Source organism: Mugil cephalus, chromosome 1, assembly GCF_022458985.1.
Source record: "Mugil cephalus isolate CIBA_MC_2020 chromosome 1, CIBA_Mcephalus_1.1, whole genome shotgun sequence".
NCBI classification, from domain to species: domain Eukaryota; kingdom Metazoa; phylum Chordata; class Actinopteri; order Mugiliformes; family Mugilidae; genus Mugil; species Mugil cephalus.
In genome coordinates this window covers 48160752-48184249 of record NC_061770.1, presented here as the reverse complement: position 1 = coordinate 48184249, position 23498 = coordinate 48160752, and the positions used below count along the sequence as shown (strand labels likewise).

Here is a 23498-nt window from a genome sequence, read left to right as displayed (position 1 = left end):
ACACATGTTTTATTGGAAGCAGACTAAACCCTGGGTTAATAGAAAGATAAAGAAAGTCATGAACATAGAAACTGACCTCCAGACCAGACAAACTGAGGTTCACTGTAATGAGTGTAAAACACTGGTTCTCCTCTTCCAGCTCTACACACATATCCTGCTGTGTGTGTCTGTCCATCAATGATGTAGGAATCTTGTTCAGTTCCATTGATGCTACCAGGAAGCAGCTCATAGTTGGAATATTGATACTTGTGTGATAGATCAGGAACAGCTTTATACCAGTAAAACCTCCATCCTGCAGATGGATGTTCAACCTCACAGCTCAGAGTTACTGAGGCTCCAGGACTCAGCCATGATGGAGACACAGAGAGGACAGGTTGTTTATCTGTTGATAGAGGTTTTATCAGAATAAAAACATGTTACTATGTACTGATGGTAAATTACATTCAACATGTGTGTTCTGCATAGTTGTATTTCCCTGTATGGCTGACTGCTATCTTTCAATTTACTACATACATACATATACATAGTAGATTATTACAAACTTTTGTAATAAGACTTCATATTTCACAGTCACAAAAGGATTAAACCTAAATGGACAGCTCCAGTGTAAACCAGTATAACTATCTTACCAGATACTGACAGTGTGATGGCTTCACTCCACTCTGTTGAAGAATATGAGTCATCTCTGAGTCTACTCCTACACATGTAGTCTCCACTGCTGGACTCAGAAGCAGTGAAAGTCCAGTATTTATTGTATGTCCAGTGTGTAGATGACCTGGGTGTTCTCCAGTCATATATCCACTCAGTGTCTTCACCTCCCTGGACCTCACATGTCAGAGTGATCTTCTCACCTCTGAATATCTGAGGCCAGTTGTGTTGTCGTGTTACAACAGCCTTGTTGGAAACTGTTTCCACCAGATATGAACAGTTGGGACACAAATAGAAACATGAAATCAACAGAGAAAACTCAACATTGTAGGTTTCATCATTAATTCTAATGATAATGATGAAATCATTATATATCATTATATATATATATATATATATATATATATATATTTCAAACTGAATAACTGAACTCACAGGTTATCTCAATGGTCACTGGATCACTGATATATGTGTAGTAAACTGGTTCTCCTCTTCCTCTTCTTCTTCCTCTGCACCGGTAGATTCCTCCTTGTGATACACTTATAATTCTGTTTTCTCCATCATTTGTTTTGACTTGAACTTCAGAGGTGTATGTGCTACGTCTGAACCACTCATATTTCCATCCAGCAGAGGGCTCCACAGAGCAGGTCAGTGTCACTCTGCCTCCTACTGGTATGGTTGTTGGTCCTGATGTCAGTGTTGCCCTGGGTTTATCTGATGCTATAAATAAATACATACATACATACATACATACATACATACATACATACATACATACATACATACATACATACATATATATATATATATATATATATATACATACATATATATATATATATATATATATATATATATATATTATATATATATATATATATATATATATATATATATATATATATATATATAGTGTGTGTGTTTTTTATTTTCTATGTTTGGCTCTGAATTCTCCCTCTTCCTAAAATTTGAAAAATAGGTAACTGCTTTCCGCACTGAGAATCCTTCTAATGCGTACTTTTCCTCCACTTCCTTTTATATTATATGGAAGATCATGCATGTAGTAATTCTTGATAATATTCCCAAGGACTAGACACAGTGAGAAAAGTCAATATTCATTATCAATATTCATTATCATCATAGAAAACTTAATACAATATTACATAATTAATATGCATGTTACAACATAAATAATTAATTACTGCTGTCTATAAAACATCAGATCTTACCTGATACAGTTAAAGTGACAGTTTTACTACACTTTGTCTGATATGATCTCTTGTTGTAACCACAGCACTGATATCCACCACTGTGACCTGTATAAAGAGGATTTACTGTGTAGCTTTGATGTGTGTAGTAGGGAGTAAATCCTCCACCATCCTTGTAGAATATATAATCCCAGTCAGTGACTCCTCCTTCCTTCATGTCACATATGAAGGTAACAGACTCTCCAGTGAACAAAGGTGACCAGTAGGGGTCAGTAGTCAGCACAGCATCTACAACCAAACATGAACACACAGTAAGGAAAGAAAAACATTTTTAACAAATATAGGTAATTCACATTCTATGTCAGTACATACATTAAAAGGAAACATGATGCAGAAAGTTGAGATCAGTTTTCAGTGATTAAATAAAATAATGTGAAAGAAATAAAGACGGTTTAATCACCTTCAGTCTGTCCTTTACAGAGGAGAGTATAGAGCACTGCAATAAAAGTTGACATTTCAGACAGTCAGACAAAAATGACAACAATCAAATATTTAATTAAAAAACTTTAGGAGCTTCATCAATATCAGTTGTGATTTGTTGAAACAAAACATTAACACGAAAAGTCAATCAGTGTATCATTACAGGCAACCAAGTCTTTCTAAGATAGATTTAAACACACCATGAGTCCATTTACTGGCAAATCCTGTCTAAAAAGATCTTCAAAAGCTACAAGCCTCCTCTGTTCAAATTGTATTGGAGCTATAGAAATTCAAACTGTAGAAATGACTGATACATCTCACTAAAAGTCTTGATACATACTGTATGACTGCGACAGAAAAAGCTATGTACTCACGGACTAAGACAAGCTCACAGAGTAAAGTGCGTCCCATCCTCACATCCAGCTGACACTTCTGAGATTCTTTGCGTTTAGATGACAAATGAAACTGCAGAAAGCACAAACTGTGGGGAACCAGACGTTACATCCGATATAAATACAGGATGACAATATATATTTTATTTTTCTCTGCTTCCTTCCTTTTTCGCTGAACTAACGCACCCGAGCAGCATGCACTGACAACTTCCTCTTTTGCTGCTATGGAAACATTTCATTATTAAGCAAAGGTCTGTAGTCTTAAACGTTATAAATGTCCTAACTTATCATAGCAACAAGTGATAAAAAAACACTGCAGACAACTTGCACACAGGAACATCAAAAAGTGATTTACTCATGCAAAAGCCAGATAACGATAGTGTTATTGAATTTATTAAATACATGTATGTGAGCCAAATTCTGCGTCTTGGTCATTCCAACAAGCTTTACTTTAACTGGTGTATCATGCAGGCCAAGTGTTAGAGACACTATGAAATGCATTCTAACTTCCTTCCTGCCGTAGACGTGATCATCCTGTGGACTGCTGCTGTCTTGCCAATGCTCAGTAACTCTTGATGCCATCATAAACGGTGTGGCGTAAAATGTCAAACATTTGAAACATTCAACAGATACATTTTTCTGTTAACATCACAATGGTCATACTCATTCAAATCATTCCACCAAACAGCTGCCAGTAGCCCATGCGCATAGCAAATAATGTTTTTACACGAAGTGAAACTCTGGTTTCAAGTGTGGACATGACTTCAGCCACGGGAAGTGAGTAATGAAGTTGCAAAAGAGAAATGAATGCACAAGTAGCTCTGACTGAACATAGCAATGAGGCAGATACAACAAAGTTTTTTTTTACCATGCACTTACACAACAGTAGCTGTGGCTCTTTCCGATGACTGGGTGGTCAGACCAAACTCTTTACTAGCAGATGCACCGATCAGGCATAACATTAGGACCACCTTTCTAATGTTGTGTAGGTCTCCCTTGTGTCTCCAAAAAAAGTTGTAACTCATCATAGAATAAACATGGGTCTTCTGAGGGTGTCCTGTGGTGTCTGGTAACAGAATGTCATTAGTGGGGGTCTTTGGGTCCTATGGGTTGAGGGGAGGGGCCTCTGTGGATCATTCAACAGATACTTGATCAGTTTGGGATCTAGTGAATTTGGAGGCCAGATCAACTGTGCTGTTCTTCATGTTTTTTTTGTTTGTTTTTTTTTTTTTTTTTTTTTTTTAGTTGTTCCTAAAGTGTTTTTGGGCGTGTCTATGTCAGGCTACATCCTACTGGGGATAGCTACTGTCAGTGCTATAGGATGGGGGTGCCTGGTCTGGTCTAGTCTAGATGGGTGGTACGTGTCTAAACAACATCCAAAGGTTTCCCAGCAGAACATTGTAATGTCACAACATGGTCGATGTTATTCACTTCTACAGTCAGTGGTCATGATGTTGTGGGTGATTAGTGTTTGTAGCCATACAGAATTTATACAGAAAGCCACAAGAAGAGGTCAGACACATGAACGACCCCCTCTATACGAAAGCTGAATACACCAGAAACTGATTAAAGTGGTTTTAAATTTATTTATTTATTTATTTTTAATGCAAAACAGAAATATTTTAATGAAAATGACTCATGGAAGCATTTTGTTGAGAACAACATGATTAAATACAGGTTGTTTAAAAAAAACATTGTGCATCTGTAATATTTGGATAGCAGAACTGAACTGATAAGGTCTATCAGTGCAGCTTAAAGCTAAATAAAGCTTAACATGGTTTAACTTGCCGTCATTCTTCCATCTTCTTGTGTCGCTTTTTATAAATGTGAACAATCAAAAACAACAATCAAAACATAGATGCGTGCTATGAAACAGACTAAGTCAAAGCCAAACCCACACACATGCTCATTTAGTTACAGTGGGGGAAATAAGTATTTGATCCCCTGCTGAATTTGTAAGTTTGCCCACTTCCATAGAAATGATCAGACTCTGGTTTTTATGGTTGTTTATTGGTTATGGGTATAGACAGAATATCAATCGAAAATGCATAAAAAACACACAATCTAAAAGTTATAAATTGTTATGTATTTTATTAAGGGAAATAAGTATTTGATCCCCAACAATTCACTTAGAATTCAGGCTCCTACAGATTGGCTGGTGCGCATGTGGCACACAGCTGTGCTCAGTCAACTAATTACCAATACTCCTGATCTTAACTCGTCATGTATATAAAGCACACCTGCTCTAAGAATCGGTTTCTTACATTCCAACTTCTACAGCACCATGGGCAAGACCAAAGAGCTGTCAAAAGATGTCAGGGACAAGATTGTAGACCTGCACAAGGCTGGTATAGGTTACAAAACCATCAGCAAAAGGCTTGGTGAGAAGGTGACAACTATTGGTGCCATTATTCGCAAGTGGAAGACCCATAAAAGGACCATCAACTGTCCTCGGTCTGGAGCTCCCCGCAAAATCTCGCCTCATGGAGTGAGGATGATGATGAGAAAGGTGAGGGAGCAGCCTAAAACAACACGGCAGGAGCTTGTTAATGATCTGGAAGCAGTTGGGACCTCCGTCACCAAGAAAACAGTTGGCAACACACTGCGCCGTTATGGATTGAACTCTTGCAGTGCCCGCAAGGTCCCCCTGCTCAAGAAGGCACATGTACAGGCCCGCCTTAAGTTTGCCAGTGAACATCTAAATGACTCAGAGAAGGCTTGGGAGAAAGTGCTGTGGTCTGACGAAACCAAAGTTGAGCTATTTGGCATTAACTCGACCCGCCGTGTTTGGAGGATGAAAAAACGTGAGTATGACCCAAAGAACACCATACCCACGGTTAAGCATGGAGGTGGAAACATCATGTTTTGGGGCTGTTTTTCAGCAAAGGGTACAGGGCAACTTCACCGCATTATGGGGCCAATGAATGCAGCCATGTACTGTAACATCTTGGACAAAAACCTTCTTTCCTCAGCAAGAACACTGAAGATGCCTCGTGGGTGGGTTTTCCAACATGACAATGACCCAAAACATACTGCCAGGACATCAAAGGAGTGGCTCAAGAAGAAGCATATTAAGGTCATGGAGTGGCCTAGTCAGTCTCCAGACCTTAACCCGATCGAAAACCTGTGGAGGGAGCTGAAGCTCCGAGTTTCCAAGAGGCAGCCAAGAAACTTGAAGGATTTAGAGACTGTCTGTAAAGATGAATGGGCCAAAATCCCTCCTGCACTGTGTGCAAACCTGGTGACCAACTACAAGAAACGTCTCATCGCTGTGCTTGCCAACAAAGGTTTCTCTACAAAGTACTGACTTGTGTTGTGCTTGGGGATCAAATACTTATTTCCCTTAATAAAATACATAACAATTTATAACTTTTAGATTGTGTGTTTTTTATGCATTTTCGACTGATATTCTGTCTATACCCATAACCAGTAAACAACCATAAAAACCAGAGTCTGATCATTTCTATGGAAGTGGGCAAACTTACAAATTCAGCAGGGGATCAAATACTTATTTCCCCCACTGTAGGAACACCATACAAAGCCTAGGTAGGACCTCTCTTTTGTCTCAGTAAAAGGTTTGTTGCACCACTTTAAGCAACATTTGGAGCTGGTTGTGGTGAAAAGCCCAGGTGAAGTCTGTCTGACATCAACAATCATGCCACTATCAAAGTCACTGAGCACATGTCTGGCCCTCATTTGTAACTGAAGCCCTTTAACTGTATCAGCATGATTTTCTGGGCTGCACTGCAGACACATGATTTACCGATCGGAGAATTGCATGTGATACTTGGGTCTTTATCAAGGTTAAATATCAAGTGAGTATATACTGTATGCATAAAATGGTCTAAAAGACAATGTAATAAGAACATTTAAAAAAAGAAATCATAAGTACATAGAATACAGTAACTATCATACATTTTTAAAATCTAGAATATGTTGATGACGCCCGCCTATATAGTATAATGGTAAAATATTCTCTTACAGGAAACATTAAACAGACTGTGAAATAAATGTAAATGACAGTCTATACTGAGTCTATATGAATGCTTCTCTTTGGTTCCATTCATGACACTCTCTTCAGAGACCTGGAGGACAAAAGCAACAACAAAAACAGAGCCAAGGTTATCCAAGATACAAGAATCCTTATACGTAACATATTTAAACCAGCAGATCATTTATAGAATATAAATACTTACAGCTTGTTCCCTACATGGTAGCATCATCACCCAGAGCTCATCCTAGTTTGATTTCAGAATAAACCGCTTCAGCTGTTGCAGGAGTTGATTTTCCTGTGAATGGAGAGATGAAATATTTAGCAGGATTGTCTAATATCCTGATTAAATGGCAGTATAAATGTCTTCACTAATACGATGAATGATCCTGTATGTATGCACTGCCAGTTTGTATCAGTGAGTGAGTAAAAGCTATGATCCACAATCGTCCAATAGAGCAACAGCGGCAGTGAATGCAGAATTTTAAGTACCTTTTGTTTTCTTGGGTCTCCCTTTTTTGTGGTGGTTGACCTGGGCGTAAACCGTGTTGAGACCTGAAACGGATTCCAGACCTTGAGATATATCTATTTGTCGAGCATAAAATATACAGCAGCTGGATGAATGGGAGGACTCCTAGAACTGTGATTCTCACAACTACTGCGACAGACATTGAAATAAAAATACACACAGATTACACTGACTCTTTGTGTATTATACTGTGCAAAAGTGTGTGCACAACCCACAAATTGGTAGCAAAGAGCTAAATAATGCACCATCATCGTTGACTGTGACTCTTGGTTTATGTGAGGTAACATTTCGAAGGCGGAGGAAATCGTTCTACATAAAATCTATTTTGTTTGGCGTTATGTGATATCTTTGTGACAGAAACCAACCCTGGTGTTATCTGGTGGTAATGCAGTAGTAGGAAACTGATAAACTGACACATGAGTACTACTATGTAGTGATATGACAGCACATTTCAGTACCGAGCATATTTGTTGGAACTGACTGTACCTTCAGCTTTTTTCTCCACATCAGTGTAAACAACAGCGTTCTCTGATTTATGGCGCCGCCCTGTTGAGATAATCCATGAAATAATCAAATCAATTCATGTTTACAGACCTTTACTGCAGTGGTGAGCATATATCATATATATGATATGGATATATATGAATCATCCATATCTCAAGGTATATTTGTTCACCAGATTTGTTATAATGAGCAACTGGGTGGATGGGAGGCTCATAGAATCAGGTTCTTCACAACTATAGTGACAAATATTAAAGTAAAAATCCAGAAACAAACTATTTCTTTTTCACCATCTCGACACAGGGCCAAAGATGCAGATGAAACAAACTCTAAAGCCCTATTCACATGGGGATAGTTTTACCTGGGAACATAATCCTTTGTGAATCGGCCGTGTCAATAATCTGTAAAGTAAAAATTAGACCACAAATGACCTGTCCTACTTCTCGTAACACAGAGGTCCTGTGATAATACCAAACCAGTGTGAATCAGCACCTCTGTGAATTGTGGAGGGTTTTTTTACTTTTAAGACATTTGTTGGATTCTTTTCCCTCTTTTTTCAGACAGATGTTGGGGTGCAAAGTCAAAATGTCACTGACCCACTCACCTACAGACGTGGGGCTGATTTAAATACTGGCAGGTTGTTCTTTATTTCTTCCCCCAGAATCAATGGTGTCATCACACCATGTTTCATTTTTAAAAATATATTTTTTATTACCCATTTGACAGAGTGAAGTGGAAAGTAGCAGAGACATAAATCAGTGTTTTACTAATTTTTGACTCGCATGATCCCCAGGTAGAACCATGCAAATAGGGCTTATGAGGCCCTGCATGTGTGTAGGATTTGACCCTTGTCCAACTCTGGTGACTACTGGTGGAAATGACTCACTTATAAATTGATCAGTAGCTGCCTGCAATCTACCGAGCATAATTGTTGCAACTGACTGTACCTTGACGTCCTTTCATCACATCAGCATAAACAACAGTGTCCTGTGGTTCACGACTCGAGCCTGTTAAGATAATTCACAAAGAAATAAAATGAATTAATGTTGACAGGCCAAACCCTTTCAAAACTGTGCTTCATCTTTTTGTGGTGGTCAATGTAGAAATAAACCAAATAGGGGTTTATATCAGAAGCTGGATCTAAAGAGAGATTTGTTCATCAGATGTGTTAATTATAGCAGTTGGACGGTGAAATTAGTCGTCGTCACTACGTTCACCCTCCAACTTATGGTCCACCCCCTGGTTTGTGTGAGACAGTATTGAGAGGGTGGATGAAAGAATTTCAATGACTTTTTTTCATCATCTGCAACAGCACGACTTTTATGGAATATCTCTGAGACAGAAATATACAAGGAACAAACTGAAAAGCTCTAGGTGTGTGCAAAATTTGACCATTTGCAACTCTGGTGACCTCTAGTGGTAGTGTAGCAGTTAAACAAGAGAACTGATAAACTACCTACAGTGACAGGACGACACATTTCAACGGAGTGCATACTGTCACAAATCATTAAGGACTCTTGTAGAGTCCAGAGAACATGAGTGCACTCTAACTTAAGAGTCCTGCTCTAAATACTCCCTCCAGTGTTTCCGTTATTTTGTATATAAACCTATATAATAGGTCAAAATAATAGAAACATGTGTCGGTACAACGTAATACAACTCCAAGATGAAAACACAGTTGAACAAACAACTCTCAGTTATCCAAAAGGCTGAAACTAGGGAATCTGGACTTGTAGAGTTTTTTGAACACATTTCTACACTCATCCAAGCATCTTCTTCAGCCTTAAGACTGGTGGGAAGGTGTGGTTTAGATAAGAACATCTTTCGGTGTTGCTCATTAGAAACTTATATGAGCAGATAGTTACTACAGTCCAGTTGCACTTGTCTCAGCTTTTCTGGATCTGGTACCATCACTGACTGAGGACCTTCACAGCTGACTTATTTTAAACAAATGCTGAGAAACCATAACATTTATGAAGCTGAAATGAATGAAGGACTGTTATATTAGAAAGCATTCATTTTAACTTTCTGTCCCTAATGAACTGGCAAATGAGTGAATTTGCTGGAGCTGACTGTACCTGCTCCTTTTGTATTCACATCAGCATAAACAACCCTGTCCTCTGGTTCACGATGCGTCCCTGTTAGGATAATCAGAAGAAACCACAAAAGAAAAAAACAATGAATTCACATTTGCAGGTAAAAACTGTTCTGAACTATTTTCTTGTATTTTCCATGTATCTGGAGTACTCACGCTTCTTTCCAATGTTTTTGAGTTTAATGAAAGTGTAGGTAACATCTTCTCCGTCTGAAATAAACATATTTTTCTTTACAGAATTTCATATCAATTACTTGTATTTAGTCTCCTTAAACCACACAGTTTACTCTTTTATATTGGTAAAGATTGATATACTTTACCATTTGCAGTATCGTGTTTGATCGTGTCATAGAGGTCAGCATCACCTATAAAACCAAGTAAGAAAGTTAACATCAGAGTAGTGTTCGTCCCACTGGCTCAAGGTTTGATTTGGTGTTGACTTAAATGTTGTTTGGGCGTTATGACAAATGTTACGTGAGCTACAAATACCAGCATCAAAACATATGTGACAAAAAGTTACTGAAAAATCTAAATAATAATAATTAGTTACTAACCCTGGGGGGGATATGTGTTGTTCAGGGTTTCATTCTGTCTGACTGGAGTCGACCTGAAACATAGAATTATTTAATACTGAAAATTCACAGACTAGGAAAACACTGGAGTATGTTTAAGAGGAGAAAACCAGGGTGCTCTGCTGACCTGTGAAAGCATGAATCTGTGAAAGAAACGGGACATTTTTAAATCATGAGATCAGACTGGAGTATGTAGTAAATATACTTTGGAGCATAGACTCACCCTTGGGCCGTGGTCTGCATCGATACAACAAGAGCAGGAGGACGATGAGTATGACCCCACAAAGAAGTCCAGCAATCAGAGGAACAGGGAAAGAAGAACTTTGAGCTCCTGGAGCAGCTGTTAGAAACATAAACATTAAATGTTAATACTGATCATGGTATCATTGATGATGAGTTGAGGCATCAGCACAGAAAATATTGACATCAGTACTGCGTTTATTTTCAAACTGAAAACTTGAAAATAAAAAATTAAATCCATTAAGTGTTTTCATCCTGCTCACATTTAACAGTCATCCAACTCTGTGGTGACTCTTCTCCTGAGGACTGACACTTGTAGAAGCCTTCATCTGACTTTGACACTGAAGAGATGTTCAGCTCCTCTCTGGTATCATTTTGGATGAGTTTGTCATTGTGATAGAAAAACACAGTAGAAAGTTTTTGTTGTTCTCTGAACCTGCAGCTCAGAGAAACAGAATCTCCCTCAGTGACAGGATGGACAGGGCTCACCAGGATGATACCATTAGCTGGAAAAAAAACAAACAATGTTTAAGTCAGACTTAAAAAAAAGTTCACATGCAATGAGGAGAATGGTTTATATATGCTTAAATATTATATCAGACATTTGAGCTTTTGAATAATTACAAACTTCAGTATAAATCTTAAACTCATCCCTTCACACCAGATAACCAACAGTGTATTACAGCGTCCTTTAGGTCATGTCGTACCTGTTGTGACACAGAAACGTCAGAACACCCAAAGCTTACACTAAAACAAACCCTAAGTACCAATAATGTGTCTGGAAAGTGTGAATGTGATGATGAAGATGTTTTGTTGCAGTCACAGATGAGAAGTCAAACACAGGCCGATGAGCTACAGAACAAATATGGACATTTGGTATTTAATACGCTACAGTGTTCTTATTTAAAAACTCAGTCAATGACTCCATTTGTAAAACAGTCAAAGCGTTTTTGGTTCCAGTTTCAGAAAGAGGTTCTATGTTGCAATTGAAAGAGAAAACTTAAATCAATTCCAAGAAGTCTCACGTTGCCCAAGGACTTTTGTTTTTATCCCAAGCCCTGTAATGTTTCACATATGACCTAACTATATATGGTGCAGGTTTCCCCTTGACTACAGCTTCTTTAAATAATAGGCTGAAGGAAGACTTTGGTGATAGAAATATTATGCTTATAGTCATTTATTACAGACTTAACAATAAAGAAAGAGGTTCACTGTGAGAAGGTTTGAAATTGATGGGAGTTAAGTAAAGCAACATACAACTACAACATACAACAGCTTGATACAACTACAAGTATCATTCTGATTAGTTGTAGTGAAGAGCAGATATTTCCAAGAGACAATAATCTGTTTGCATTAAACAAACTATGAATAATTGTTGTCTGTTTTGTCACAATTGTGTAACATGTCATATAACTGGATCTTAGGATAAACACTAGTGATGTGATGTTTTAAAATTTACAAACAAGCAAAAATAAACAAACTATTATACCATACCATGGACAGTGATGTTGACTGCGTTGCTGAACTCTCCTGATCCAGACTCACACCAGTACACTGCATTACGAGGGTGGGATCTGGATAATTTACATTTGAAATCTTTCATTGTGCTCCAACCAGAACACGACCAGGACTGATCCCCAGGGAACCTCCTCACTCTCAACTCAGTACATGTTGATCCAGTCATTGTCCTCCAACCAGAACAGGACCAGGACTGATCCCCAGGGAACCTCCTCACTCTCCACTCAGTAGAGTTTCCCTCACAGCTCAGAGAGACAGAGTCAGAGGTGAAGTGCTGCACTCTGTCAGGATTCACTCTGAGAGACACTGATGAATTGAAATCTGACAAAGAGTCAAAGCAACAACAGTGATATTAATATTAAAACGGCCGCAATGCAAATACTTATTTACTTTCTTTTTTTTTAATTGATGAAAATTAGTGCAAACATGTCAAGCTGCAGTGTTTTGGTCAAACTATTTTTTCTACCATTTCAGTTTATTTTAGTTGATATGCACCAAGCAGCAGTGTGTAAAATGAGAAACTACATGTGTACTCTGACAATCTGATCAGTTAGAGCAGTAACATGAGCAAAGATGAAGAGTAAAGACTCAAACACATGTCGTTCCTTAATGAGTTAAAGTCATATTGTTCTTTCTTTTCTCCTCTTTCATTTATTTGTTTACTTTTTCCTTCTCTCTTTTCCTCCTGTGTAAACATGTACTTTCTTCCAGACGCAACTCAAACCCACACAACACGACACGACACGACACGACACGACACGACACGACAGGACACGACACAACACAACACAACACAACACGACACAACACAAATGACCTCCTGTGTTTTATAGACAACCTGTACCAGTTTATTTGGTCTCTGTCATGTAAGTATTTATGATAAATATTAAAAAGTTCCCAAGACTCTTTTTGTGTTTATCATTGTATCTAATTTGTTGAGAAGAAAAGGTGATAGTAAAAAGATAATTAGTTTGTCGGTAGCAAATTGGAAAGACCATGCTTGCATTAAATGTGCACTGTCACCATTATCATTATTTGACTTCTGGATTTTATTTATTTATTATTATTATTACTTTTAATCTGGTTATTTTATTTTATTTACTTATTGATTTAACATTTTATCTCTTTAGTATATTGTTTAATTGAATTTTATTTATCATAGTTTTATTATAGTTATTTTTATGTCTCTGGTGTTTATTTAACTTCAAGGTGGTGAGGGTGGGATAGCGTTTCCTCAGTGCTCTTAAATTCCTCAATTTTTTTAAAATTTTCATGTCTCTGTGTACGTGTGTGTCCCCAGGCGTGTGTGTGTGGTCTCTTGAGTCTATAGTTTTTTTGTTTTTGTTTTATTTTTATGTAAAGCACTTTGTGCTGCATCCTTTGTATGAAAAGTGCTCTATAAATAAAGTTTGACTGATTGATAATAAAAGTAAAGACATAACATCTAGTTATTGAGGGAACAGATGGAAACAGACTGACCTCCAGACCAGACAAACTGAGGTGGACTGTAATCAGTGTAAAACACTGGCTCTCCTCTTCCAGCTCTACACACATATCCTGCTGTGTGTGTCTGTCCATCAATGATGTAGGAATCTTCTTCAGTTCCATTGATGCTATCAGGAAGCAGCTCATAGTTGGAATATTGATACTTGTGTGATAGATCAGGAACAGCTTTATACCAGTAAAACCTCCATCCTGCAGATGGATGTTCAACCTCACAGCTCAGAGTTACTGAGGCTCCAGGACTCAGCCATGATGGAGACACAAAGAGGACAGGTTGGGGTTTACCTGTTGAAAGAGGTTTTAAACATGTTACTAAAACAGAATACAACATCTATAAAAGTTTCACTTTAATCTTTGTGTATATCTAAATATCAAACATGGTTCAAATCTCTACATAATAACAAAAACCTAGTTAGTTATTTCTTACAAACAACAAAAATAATCATATCGAAACATAAATAACAAAAAATGAGAAAATAAATTAATGAACAATAAAGTAACAGTATAAATAGTCCATCTTCTACATGTCCGAAAAGGAAAACGAATAGAGTGGGAGGAAGTATAAACTTATTTTATCCCATCTGTTTAATAGCTCAATGATTTATATATTATTCACTTCCTGACAGTATAATAATAATAGTCTTTATAATATACATATAAGCACACACACACACACACACACACACACACGCGCGCGTGCGCACACATATATAACATACACACATTACCAAAGATAACACAAAATATATATTATATATAATAATAATGTATAATATGTAATAGAAAAAACACACACAAAAAAAAACACCCATCACTGTGTGTTAGTCAAACACCCTCTTCATTTCTGTACCTAGTAAGAATCCTCTCTTTATATATGTTTTTAAACCAAGTATACACAATATATATTATATGTTTCTGTGTTATTGATAATAAAATAGTTAGGATAATTAAATAGTTTGGAGGTGTTTTTTATTAGTGTTTAGTATGTTCCATATACGTTTACTGTTATTCTTGTTGTCATCTAATATTTTGTTATAGTATTCTTTCCTGCCTGCTCTTATAATATTAGTTAACTTGTTTTTATATTTAGTTTCTGTTTCCATGGTTCTCTTTCTCATAAATTCTCTGTAAAGTGTAGTTTTCTACGCTTTGATGATCTGTATATTTTTTTCCTTATTAATCTTTTTGCTGGACAGTTTTTATCATATAGTACTTTAAATGTACTTAAGAATTCATCATATATTATACACATTATCCCAGGTTTCTGCCATTAAATCATTTTTGAATGCTGTTATTGATGCTACTGATCTGAATCTTTTTTGTGTCAGGTAGATTTGTCCTGTAGTCAGTGTCATATATTGTGAAAACTGGTAGATGGTCACTGATGTCACTGACCAGTAGTCCACTTTTTGGATTGTTTACAATGTCATTTGTGTAAATATTGTCAATAAGCGTGGCAGAGTGGTTAGTTATACGACTGGGTCTGGTGATTAAGGGATACAGGTTCATACTATATGTTGTGTTAATGAAGTCATTGGTTAGTTTGTGTTTTTGTTTGGATTAAGGAGATCAATATTGAGGTCTCAAAAGATGAAAGTTGTTTTATGACTCTTGTTTAGGAATATTTCCTCCATTTCCTTCCAGTCCTTGAACAGTTCAATATTTGAACCTGGTGTCATATAAATACAACTAATGATCACAGTTGTTATGCATTCAACCATATTGTTAACAACTGTTGACATACTGTCCAACACCCTGAAGTTAATATTTTTGTCCACGTACATTGCAACTCCTCCTCCGCCTTTATTTCTCCGATCCATGTGCACAAACTCATAACCTCATAACCAAAAGTCCACCCCTTTTTCTGCATTAATCCATGTTTCAGATATAGTAATAATGTTGAATGGTTGTGTGAAATGATCCAAACACTGCTCGATATTTAGAAAGTTTGCATACAGACTCCTGCTGTTAATGTGTATAACTGATAGTTTTCCATCCTTGTCGATGTGATTATATTGTTCATCGGTGTAATAGCAGCAGTTATTACTGATGCAGTTGAAGAAGAAGTTGTCCGGGTCTATGTCGTGTTCCAAATCCACAAGATTGTGCTCAGTATATTGGAACTACTGTCTGTAGTTCAAGGCTTTCATGAGGTTCCATGTTATCGTTTACCCTCTGCGTTGTATTCCTGTCACCTGGTGTAAGTGAGCGAATTATTAAAGTGTGAGTCATGTTTGTGTTGGTGTTGGTACCAGCACTTTGGCCTCCTCCGGTGTTCCATTTAGTTTGATGAATATCTCTAAGTTGTGTTTGGTAAAGTTCTCATTGATGTAGATGTTGGTACCCTTTAGCTTTTTTATGTTTCCTATTGACAAACCTCATAATTACTGCTGGTTTGTCTCTGGTGTTTCTTCTGGGCAGAGGGTGGTAAGCCTCGATGTTATCACAGTCCACTTCTATGCCCCTGGACTGTAAAAAATCAGCGACCTGCTGCTCTGTTGAGCTGACATCCAGTTCTCCAGGCTCTTCCCCGGTGTTGGCGGTCACCGCATGGGCGTATGACCGGGGTTTTATTTCAATCCCAGTGACGATGATGTCGTTCATCCTGGTGTACTGTTCCAGGTCGGCTACTCTATTCTCCAGGAGAGCGTTCCTCTTCTCCTTCTCCTCATTTTGGATGCGGAGAACTTTCACCTCCTCCACCAGTGCCAAGATGCCCTTCTGCTGCAGCCTGACAGCAGAGACCTCTTGCGAGAGGAAGTCGAGTGACTTTTTAATTTCATCGACCTCCTCAGCTCCGGGAGCCTTCTTCAGACCCATATTCTGTCCGGGTGCACTGGTGATGTTGACGCACTCAGCTGTTAGCGCTCGTAATCCAAAGTCGTCGTCTCTCCAAGCTTGGGTCAAACCGAGAGATCCAACACTTTCTCCGCTGTCCGTAAACCAAATTCAGTGGTCAAAAGCCAAAACAGCAGTCAAACCAAGCGCCGAACATGGGAACAGTTTGTAAACAGGCGTAACAGGAAGTGACGTACTTCAATGAGTACCATAAGTAGCCATTATGGAAATGACTGACCCCAGTTTCTGGTCAAGCAAGTTTCTGGTGGGTGTTCCCACAGAGTTCTTCCTATTTAAACCTCAACTTCCCACTAGTTTATCAGAACTGAAGAAGCTACTCGGATGAGTGGTGAAACGTCTTCAAGAAATTCTACAAGTCCAGCTGACCTTATTCAACGCCTTTTTGGATTATCTTGACCTGGATGACTGAGAACCTTCACAGACAAACTTCAATGAGGTTAAATGAAAGATAATTTGACTGACTGTCAGTTACTGATTTAAGTTTCAGTGGGTAGAGTGGGCTGTCCATGAACCAAAGGGTTAGTGTAGCACTGGTGTGTCAATGTGTGTGTGCTTGTGTGAATAAATGTGTAGATGAGTCTGTGGATGTAACTCACTTTGAGAATCAACAGGGAAAAAAGTACTAGATGAAAAAAACATACATCTTTGTCCTAATTAATGTTTTGGGATACTACAGTAAAAATATAGTTTAGCAGCAAGTGTTGAGTTTTGTTGGTGGAGGAGGTGAAACACACTGAGATAAATTCATCTTTTTATCAAACTGATGTGTACAGCACATGGAGAGTTCCTCCTTTAATCCTGAATGTTCCACATGTGTCACTCAGGGATTCATGTTTATTTTATTCTATTTCTCTGAGTCTTTTGTTAATAAACCAAAAACATAGACAGCAGCAATATTGTTGAAGGAAATGGAAATTAATTGATCATAGTAGCTTAATTGTTCAGATGAGCTGTTATACAACTGAATAGAATCAGGAATAAAAGAAGTTGTGTAGCGTTCACTATGAATCATTCTGCTGGAGAATGAACTCGTCTGACCCTCTAATGTTTGGTGTAGTGGATGGGATGCATTGTCCATAATGGAGAGAAGTTTATCCAGTGTCCTCCTGTCCCTCACTGAGACAAATGACTCCAACTCCCTACTGATCACTTGTCCAGCCTTTCGGATCAATTTGTTCATCCTGCTGATGAAATGAAACTGACATGGATGATAGATGTTCATCTTACCTGATACAGTCAGTCTGATGGTATCACTCCACTCTGTGAAATAGTCGTCTCTTCTACCTCTACATCTGTATCTTCCTCTGTCAGACTCAGTAGCTCCATTGATCCTGTATTCTCCGGATGTTGGAGGTTTGTTTAACTTGTCTGGTTTCCATTCATACGTCCACTGAGTTCCTCCACCTCCCTGGATCTCACATCTGAGGGTGATTGTCTCTCCTCTGAATATCTGAGTCCAGTTTGGTTGAAGGATCACTGTGGCCTCACTGGAAACTGTTCACATAAAAACATCCAGTTACAGTACTGACAGAAACATATACTCTAACAATATTTAGTGTTTGTCTAGTATTTCTGATAATAGTAATTGTGGTTCCTAGTTCTTTGATTTTCTTTTGTTTGGGTTTTCAACTCCAAAAATAGAGATACATAAATATTTATATAAACTAATACTAGTATATAGATATTCTATTTCAAACCAAATCTTCTGTCGACCTAGTGATATTATTTTAGTAAAAACCAACACCTGAAATATGTCAAAACTGAACTGTCAGAAGGTGAAAGAAGGTGTGTTAATGTTAATGAAGGACAACAACACAACATTAAAATGCTACAAACACATGTTCTATATGTTAATAATTATATATAAGACTGAGTGTAAATATTTATATGACATCAGTCTTTTTCTTAATCTCTGTACAGAACATGAAGAGTGTTAATCTTCTAATTCTTCACCATCATCACAGCAGTAGAAGCTGCTGATGATATAATCATTACTTATTAATGCTCATTTTTCTGATGGTACCTAAACGTCTCTTCCTCCACTACAGATCAACAGATGAACATTTAAATAGTGTGTGTTATTTTATTCCAGAAGAAATGATTAAACTTACTTTTCGTAACAGTGACTTCTGTGCTGTTTGTTGTGTAGTAAACTTGTTCTCCTCTTCCTCCTCTGCAGTGGTACACACCTCCCTCTGAGACGCTAATATTTCCCCCTGCTTCATTATTTCTTATGAGCTGAACTCGAGAAGAACCAGAGACACGTCTGAACCAGTAGAACCTCCATCCAGCAGAGGGCTCCACAGAGCAGGTCAGAGTTACGCTGCCTCCTACTGGTATGACTCTGTTGTTGCCTGTCAGAGTGGCTGTGGGTTTACCTGCTGTTGAGTTTAGAGGAAAACTTGTTAAAATAATCACAGTTTAAACATCTACTGAGTTATTTAGTTACAGTCGTTAAATTTAAATTTGTGACCCTTCTGTTTATTATTTAGATATTAGGAGGGGGTGAGTGGAGGTGGGAGAAACACAAAGTTGTCTTGTCTGTACATTTTCAGTTACATTCCACTTGATGGAGTTTCCCCTAAACATGTTTATCCAGAGTTTCCTGGAGGGACTGGATCAGAGTTGGATGGAGAAGTGTACAGCACATAATAAGTTACTCTGATATTCTTGTTTCTATTCCAGATTCAATGTGAAGGATTTCTGTTCTTGTTAATAACTAAACCACAAGCTGCCTCTCAGCTTTGTTGCTACTAGAATAAAAAGACAGCTACAATATTGTTGAAATGAAACATGTTTTATTGACTTTAAATTAAAACACTGTAAAACCATAAAACTTTATATAACTGATAGATGTTCATCTTACCTGATACAGTCAGTCTGATGGTATCACTCCACTCTGTTAAATCGTAGCCTCTTCTACCTCTACATCTGTATCCTCCACTGTCAGACTCAGTAGCTCTGATGGTCCTGTATTCTCTGGATGTTGGAGGTTTGTTTAACTCGTCTGGTTCCCATTCATACGTCCACTGAGTTCCTCCACCTCCCTGGATCTCACATCTGAGGGTGATTGTCTCTCCTCTGAATATCTGAGGCCAGTTGTGTTGAAGGATCACTGTGGCCTTGTTGGAAACTGTTCACAACAAAAAATAGAGTTTGAGTAAAAAATAATCATTCAACTGGTGTGAATATGTCATCAGTAGCTCCATAAATCTCTCCAAGTTTCATTCATTCTTCCTCTGGTTATGTGGGTTCTCAGTCACCTCAGTGGCTTTAGACTCAATGATGAGGCTCAAACATTTCAACCTTTACTGACTCTACTGTGTCTGTGTTAATTCAGCAGATTTAACAGTTGTGTTCTTGTCATGATGATGTTTTAGATGATGACGCTCCAAAACACCCATTGTTTCAAATATAAAAGTGAGCTCTTACATTGTACATTCATTCAATACTGTTCTATTGTTTGAAGTATTTATTCCAAAATGACTCCTTCTACCATCAAGCATTTAGCTTTAAGCATAGGTCTTCATAATGGGTCCATGGGTGTCGCATAATCTTTGGTAGATTAGACAGTGTTTATATAGTTTATATTATTTTTAGTTTCCCAGCACAAATGTGATTTTTTTAAACACACATCAACATGATTCTAACATATTAGTTAATGGATAAGGGATAGCTTAATAGTGAATGCAAAATGATGATAATAATAATGTATATTTATAAATAGCACCAGGCTAAGTTGAATATCGAACACATATAGTAGGTAGGTGGTTCCTACTTAATATCTCCATCGGTTTGAGAGTCCTTGGCCTGAACAACATTGAAGACCCCTGGCTCTAAGCATACATATATATATATCAAAATAGTAAGGTCTTTGAGACAATCGTGGCCAGTTTTTTGGGTTTTCTATTCAGATTATGAATTAATTCAATACCTTTTTAAACCCAGTCAGTCAAATAAAAAGACTTTCTATTTATGGTAATAACCGTGTTGTTCCATAATAAAGAACTGTGTGGAGAAGAGGTGTGGGTTAAGATCATGTTTCCATACATTAACGCCCATTTGTGGAAGTTAGAAAGCTTTACAGGGATTTTGGACACTTCAGCTGATTGGCTAATAAGATATGCCTTTATTCATCCGACAATGAATATAGAAATATAAAAAACTGTTTTTAAAAAACATAGTAAGAACATTAGTAGGCTTATATATATAAAAATATGTAGGCTATATATTCACACATCTGCCATGGACACATGGCCAGGGGACAAAAACATGGCATGGCAACAACAACAACAACAACATGACCGGGAACAAAGGGAAAGACAGGGCGATATATACACACGTGGGCAGAGGGATGACGAGACAAAGGTGAAACTCATGACAGCAAACACACCAAGAGAAACAATAAGCAATTAAAGTAAAACACAAGGAGGCACAACAGACAGGAAACCAGGAAACTCAAAACATGATACAGACAGACATAATCATGACAAAAATATCCATTTTGAGAGGAAATAACATTTTGTCTAATGTAAAGTTCTATTTTGTAGGAGAATTTAGGGGTTTTGCTCATTGTATGTGTTTTTTTTATTTGTGTGTAGAGTTCTGAGAGTATGAGGCATGCTTTCTTTTTTTAAGATTAACTGGTTGATTAACTTATGTAAACAGAAGAATAACCTCAAGAATAACCTAACTGATCTACAAGCATAACTTCACAACAACCAGCCATTATATTTGGAATGATGAAGACATCCTTACAAAAATAAATCATTGTTTCATGAGGATAGGATTGAGCATAGAATTATATTAGTTAACCAACTTATCAGTGAACAAGGCCTTTTACTTTCCTATGAAGAACTTTTGTTAAAATCGTAGTTGCCAGTTCTGCCAAAGAAGTATGCTGAGTTTTTTTCATGCACTGCCACAAGGTGGCTGCAGCTTCTCAAAAGTACTAAAAGCAATACTGGTTGAGACTGGTTGGAGATGATAGAAAGTAGGGATGTCCCGATCCGATCACATTATCGGAAATCGGGGTCGATCACGTGGTTTGAGACTCCATCTATATATCTATATATGTATATTTATTCTGTTTTTTTTAATTAGAACTATAATATTTCAAAACAAATGGGAAAACTGTTGGACTATCGTTGATAACTTCTTTGGAATACTTTATACCCCTCCTCCCCTTTTTTCTTATATCAATGCTTACACAGTATCAGCATACTCAAATTAACACTGTAAGAGTTGATCTTAACACTTTTAAAGTGTCTATATGGGTCCACACCTCAGAGTGTTAATTTAATACTTTTTCGAGTGTTGGTACCTTTACACTAAGTTAGTGTAAATTTGACTCTTCTTGTAGTTACATTTAACACACTGTCTAACACCAACCAGTGTTAGTTTTTTTTTAATACTTTTATGTAGTGTTAGCAATTAACTCTCTCAGAGGACTATTTCTTAACTACTGAAGTGTTACCCCCATAACACTTAAAAGGTGTCAATATAATTTTTATATAATCCTATAAAAATACTTGGAAAATAAACTTTACTAAAATAAAAAGGTTTGGCAGTTCAAAAACATTTATTTTCAAACTTGCACCACAAATATTAGAATATGCAACAGTAAGGCACAATGTAGCGTTAGCACCACTTTAGCATGCTAGCTAGCAACTCCGAACCATTAGCATCATATTATCACGTTTTATATCTATGGTTACAAAGTGCATGACTCGTCTCACTCAGGTAGACAAACTGCCAAGCCAAACGTACCGTTTACTGCTGTTACTCTCTTTCTATGTTACAGTGAGGCCATGCATGCTAACCATGCTAACCTCTAGCTCATTAAGCAGGTGTTTGGCTGGTTAGTAACAGCGCAACAAGTAAAGTTTCTGTGGCTCATCACTGCAAAATGACTTCTTGAGGTGTTAAATACAGGATCAGAGTTTAAAGTAAGAAGTTCGGAGTTAATATGTAAACATTTACACCTAGTGGTTTGATTTAGTGACACTTCCTTTTTACACTCAGTTTTAACAACAACTGTTTATCGACTAAGAGTTAATTGTAATGGATTAACTCTACCCAGAGTAGATTTAACTCTTCTAGTGTATGTCTCGTTTAACACCAAGAATTCAGCTCTTCCCAATTTGCTGTGTACTTTGATGACCAGAGGTGGGTGCTATTCCCTTGGTATAGGTCTTCATTTCCCCCCTGGATGTTTTTTCTCAGGTCTTCATGTTCAGTGTTCTCTGTTTATGTTTGTTTATACAAAATCAATAAAAAGTAAATGATGAAAAAAAAAGAAATCAAGTAATCCACCTCATTCATGTTAACGTCATCATATCTGAACTTCTTCTCCCTCCTCTCCCTCTGATACCAGCAGCACTTTTGACCAATGACCAACATCCTGAGGCCTGACTGGACTTAGACCAGAGCAGACCTGGTTGTAGAGTGACAGCAGAGGGCAGGAAGGACCTGTGGTACCACTCCTTTGCATAGCATGGGTTAGTTATTACATTATAAGCCTGTTACGACTCTAGTCGTAGTTTGTTTCAGGTGTGTGCTGCACGGAGGAGATGATTGGTGTGGGAGGCTCCGGTCCTGGACTCTGATTGGCCGCGGCTGACGGAAGACGCCTATAAAATGATCCAAGATGGCGGCCGGGGCTGGCGGCAGGTTTACTCTCATCTCCCTCTGCTCCCAACCAGCCACAACGTTTGAACCTTTGTTAAGTTGCCAATTTTTGTTCCCAGCTTTTCTCCTGTTTATTTAGTTAGGGAGGTAAGTGTTGTCATTTCTTTGATTTTGTTAGGTTAGTGAATTAATTTCAAGATAGGGTTGTTTTGTTTGTTATGTTGGCCTTGATCCACCCTGAAGTCAGAATTTCATTTGTTTCTCTGTTGTAAATGAATAACTAACTTTACATTATAAATCGTTTGATTGTCTTGGTGGCTGCTTGGGACAAG

At 37.6% G+C, this 23498-nt stretch overlaps 1 protein-coding gene across 1 annotated transcript in view; it reads right to left on the bottom strand.

Annotated features, from left to right (window-relative positions):
• The window catches only part of LOC125012512, a 250334-nt gene that overhangs the window by 156943 nt on the left and 69893 nt on the right, over positions 1 to 23498 (bottom strand). The window contains exons 13-22 of the mRNA XM_047592531.1: positions 18859 to 18917; positions 18648 to 18774; positions 17764 to 18030; positions 13654 to 13962; positions 12151 to 12495; positions 10640 to 10756; positions 10165 to 10209; positions 10001 to 10054; positions 9828 to 9887; positions 1984 to 2144 (exon numbers count right to left, since the gene is read on the bottom strand). Coding sequence (XP_047448487.1) covers positions 1984 to 2144; positions 9828 to 9887; positions 10001 to 10054; positions 10165 to 10209; positions 10640 to 10756; positions 12151 to 12495; positions 13654 to 13962; positions 17764 to 18030; positions 18648 to 18774; positions 18859 to 18917 — 1544 coding nt within the window. The remainder of the gene's footprint in view (positions 1 to 1983; positions 2145 to 9827; positions 9888 to 10000; positions 10055 to 10164; positions 10210 to 10639; positions 10757 to 12150; positions 12496 to 13653; positions 13963 to 17763; positions 18031 to 18647; positions 18775 to 18858; positions 18918 to 23498) is intronic.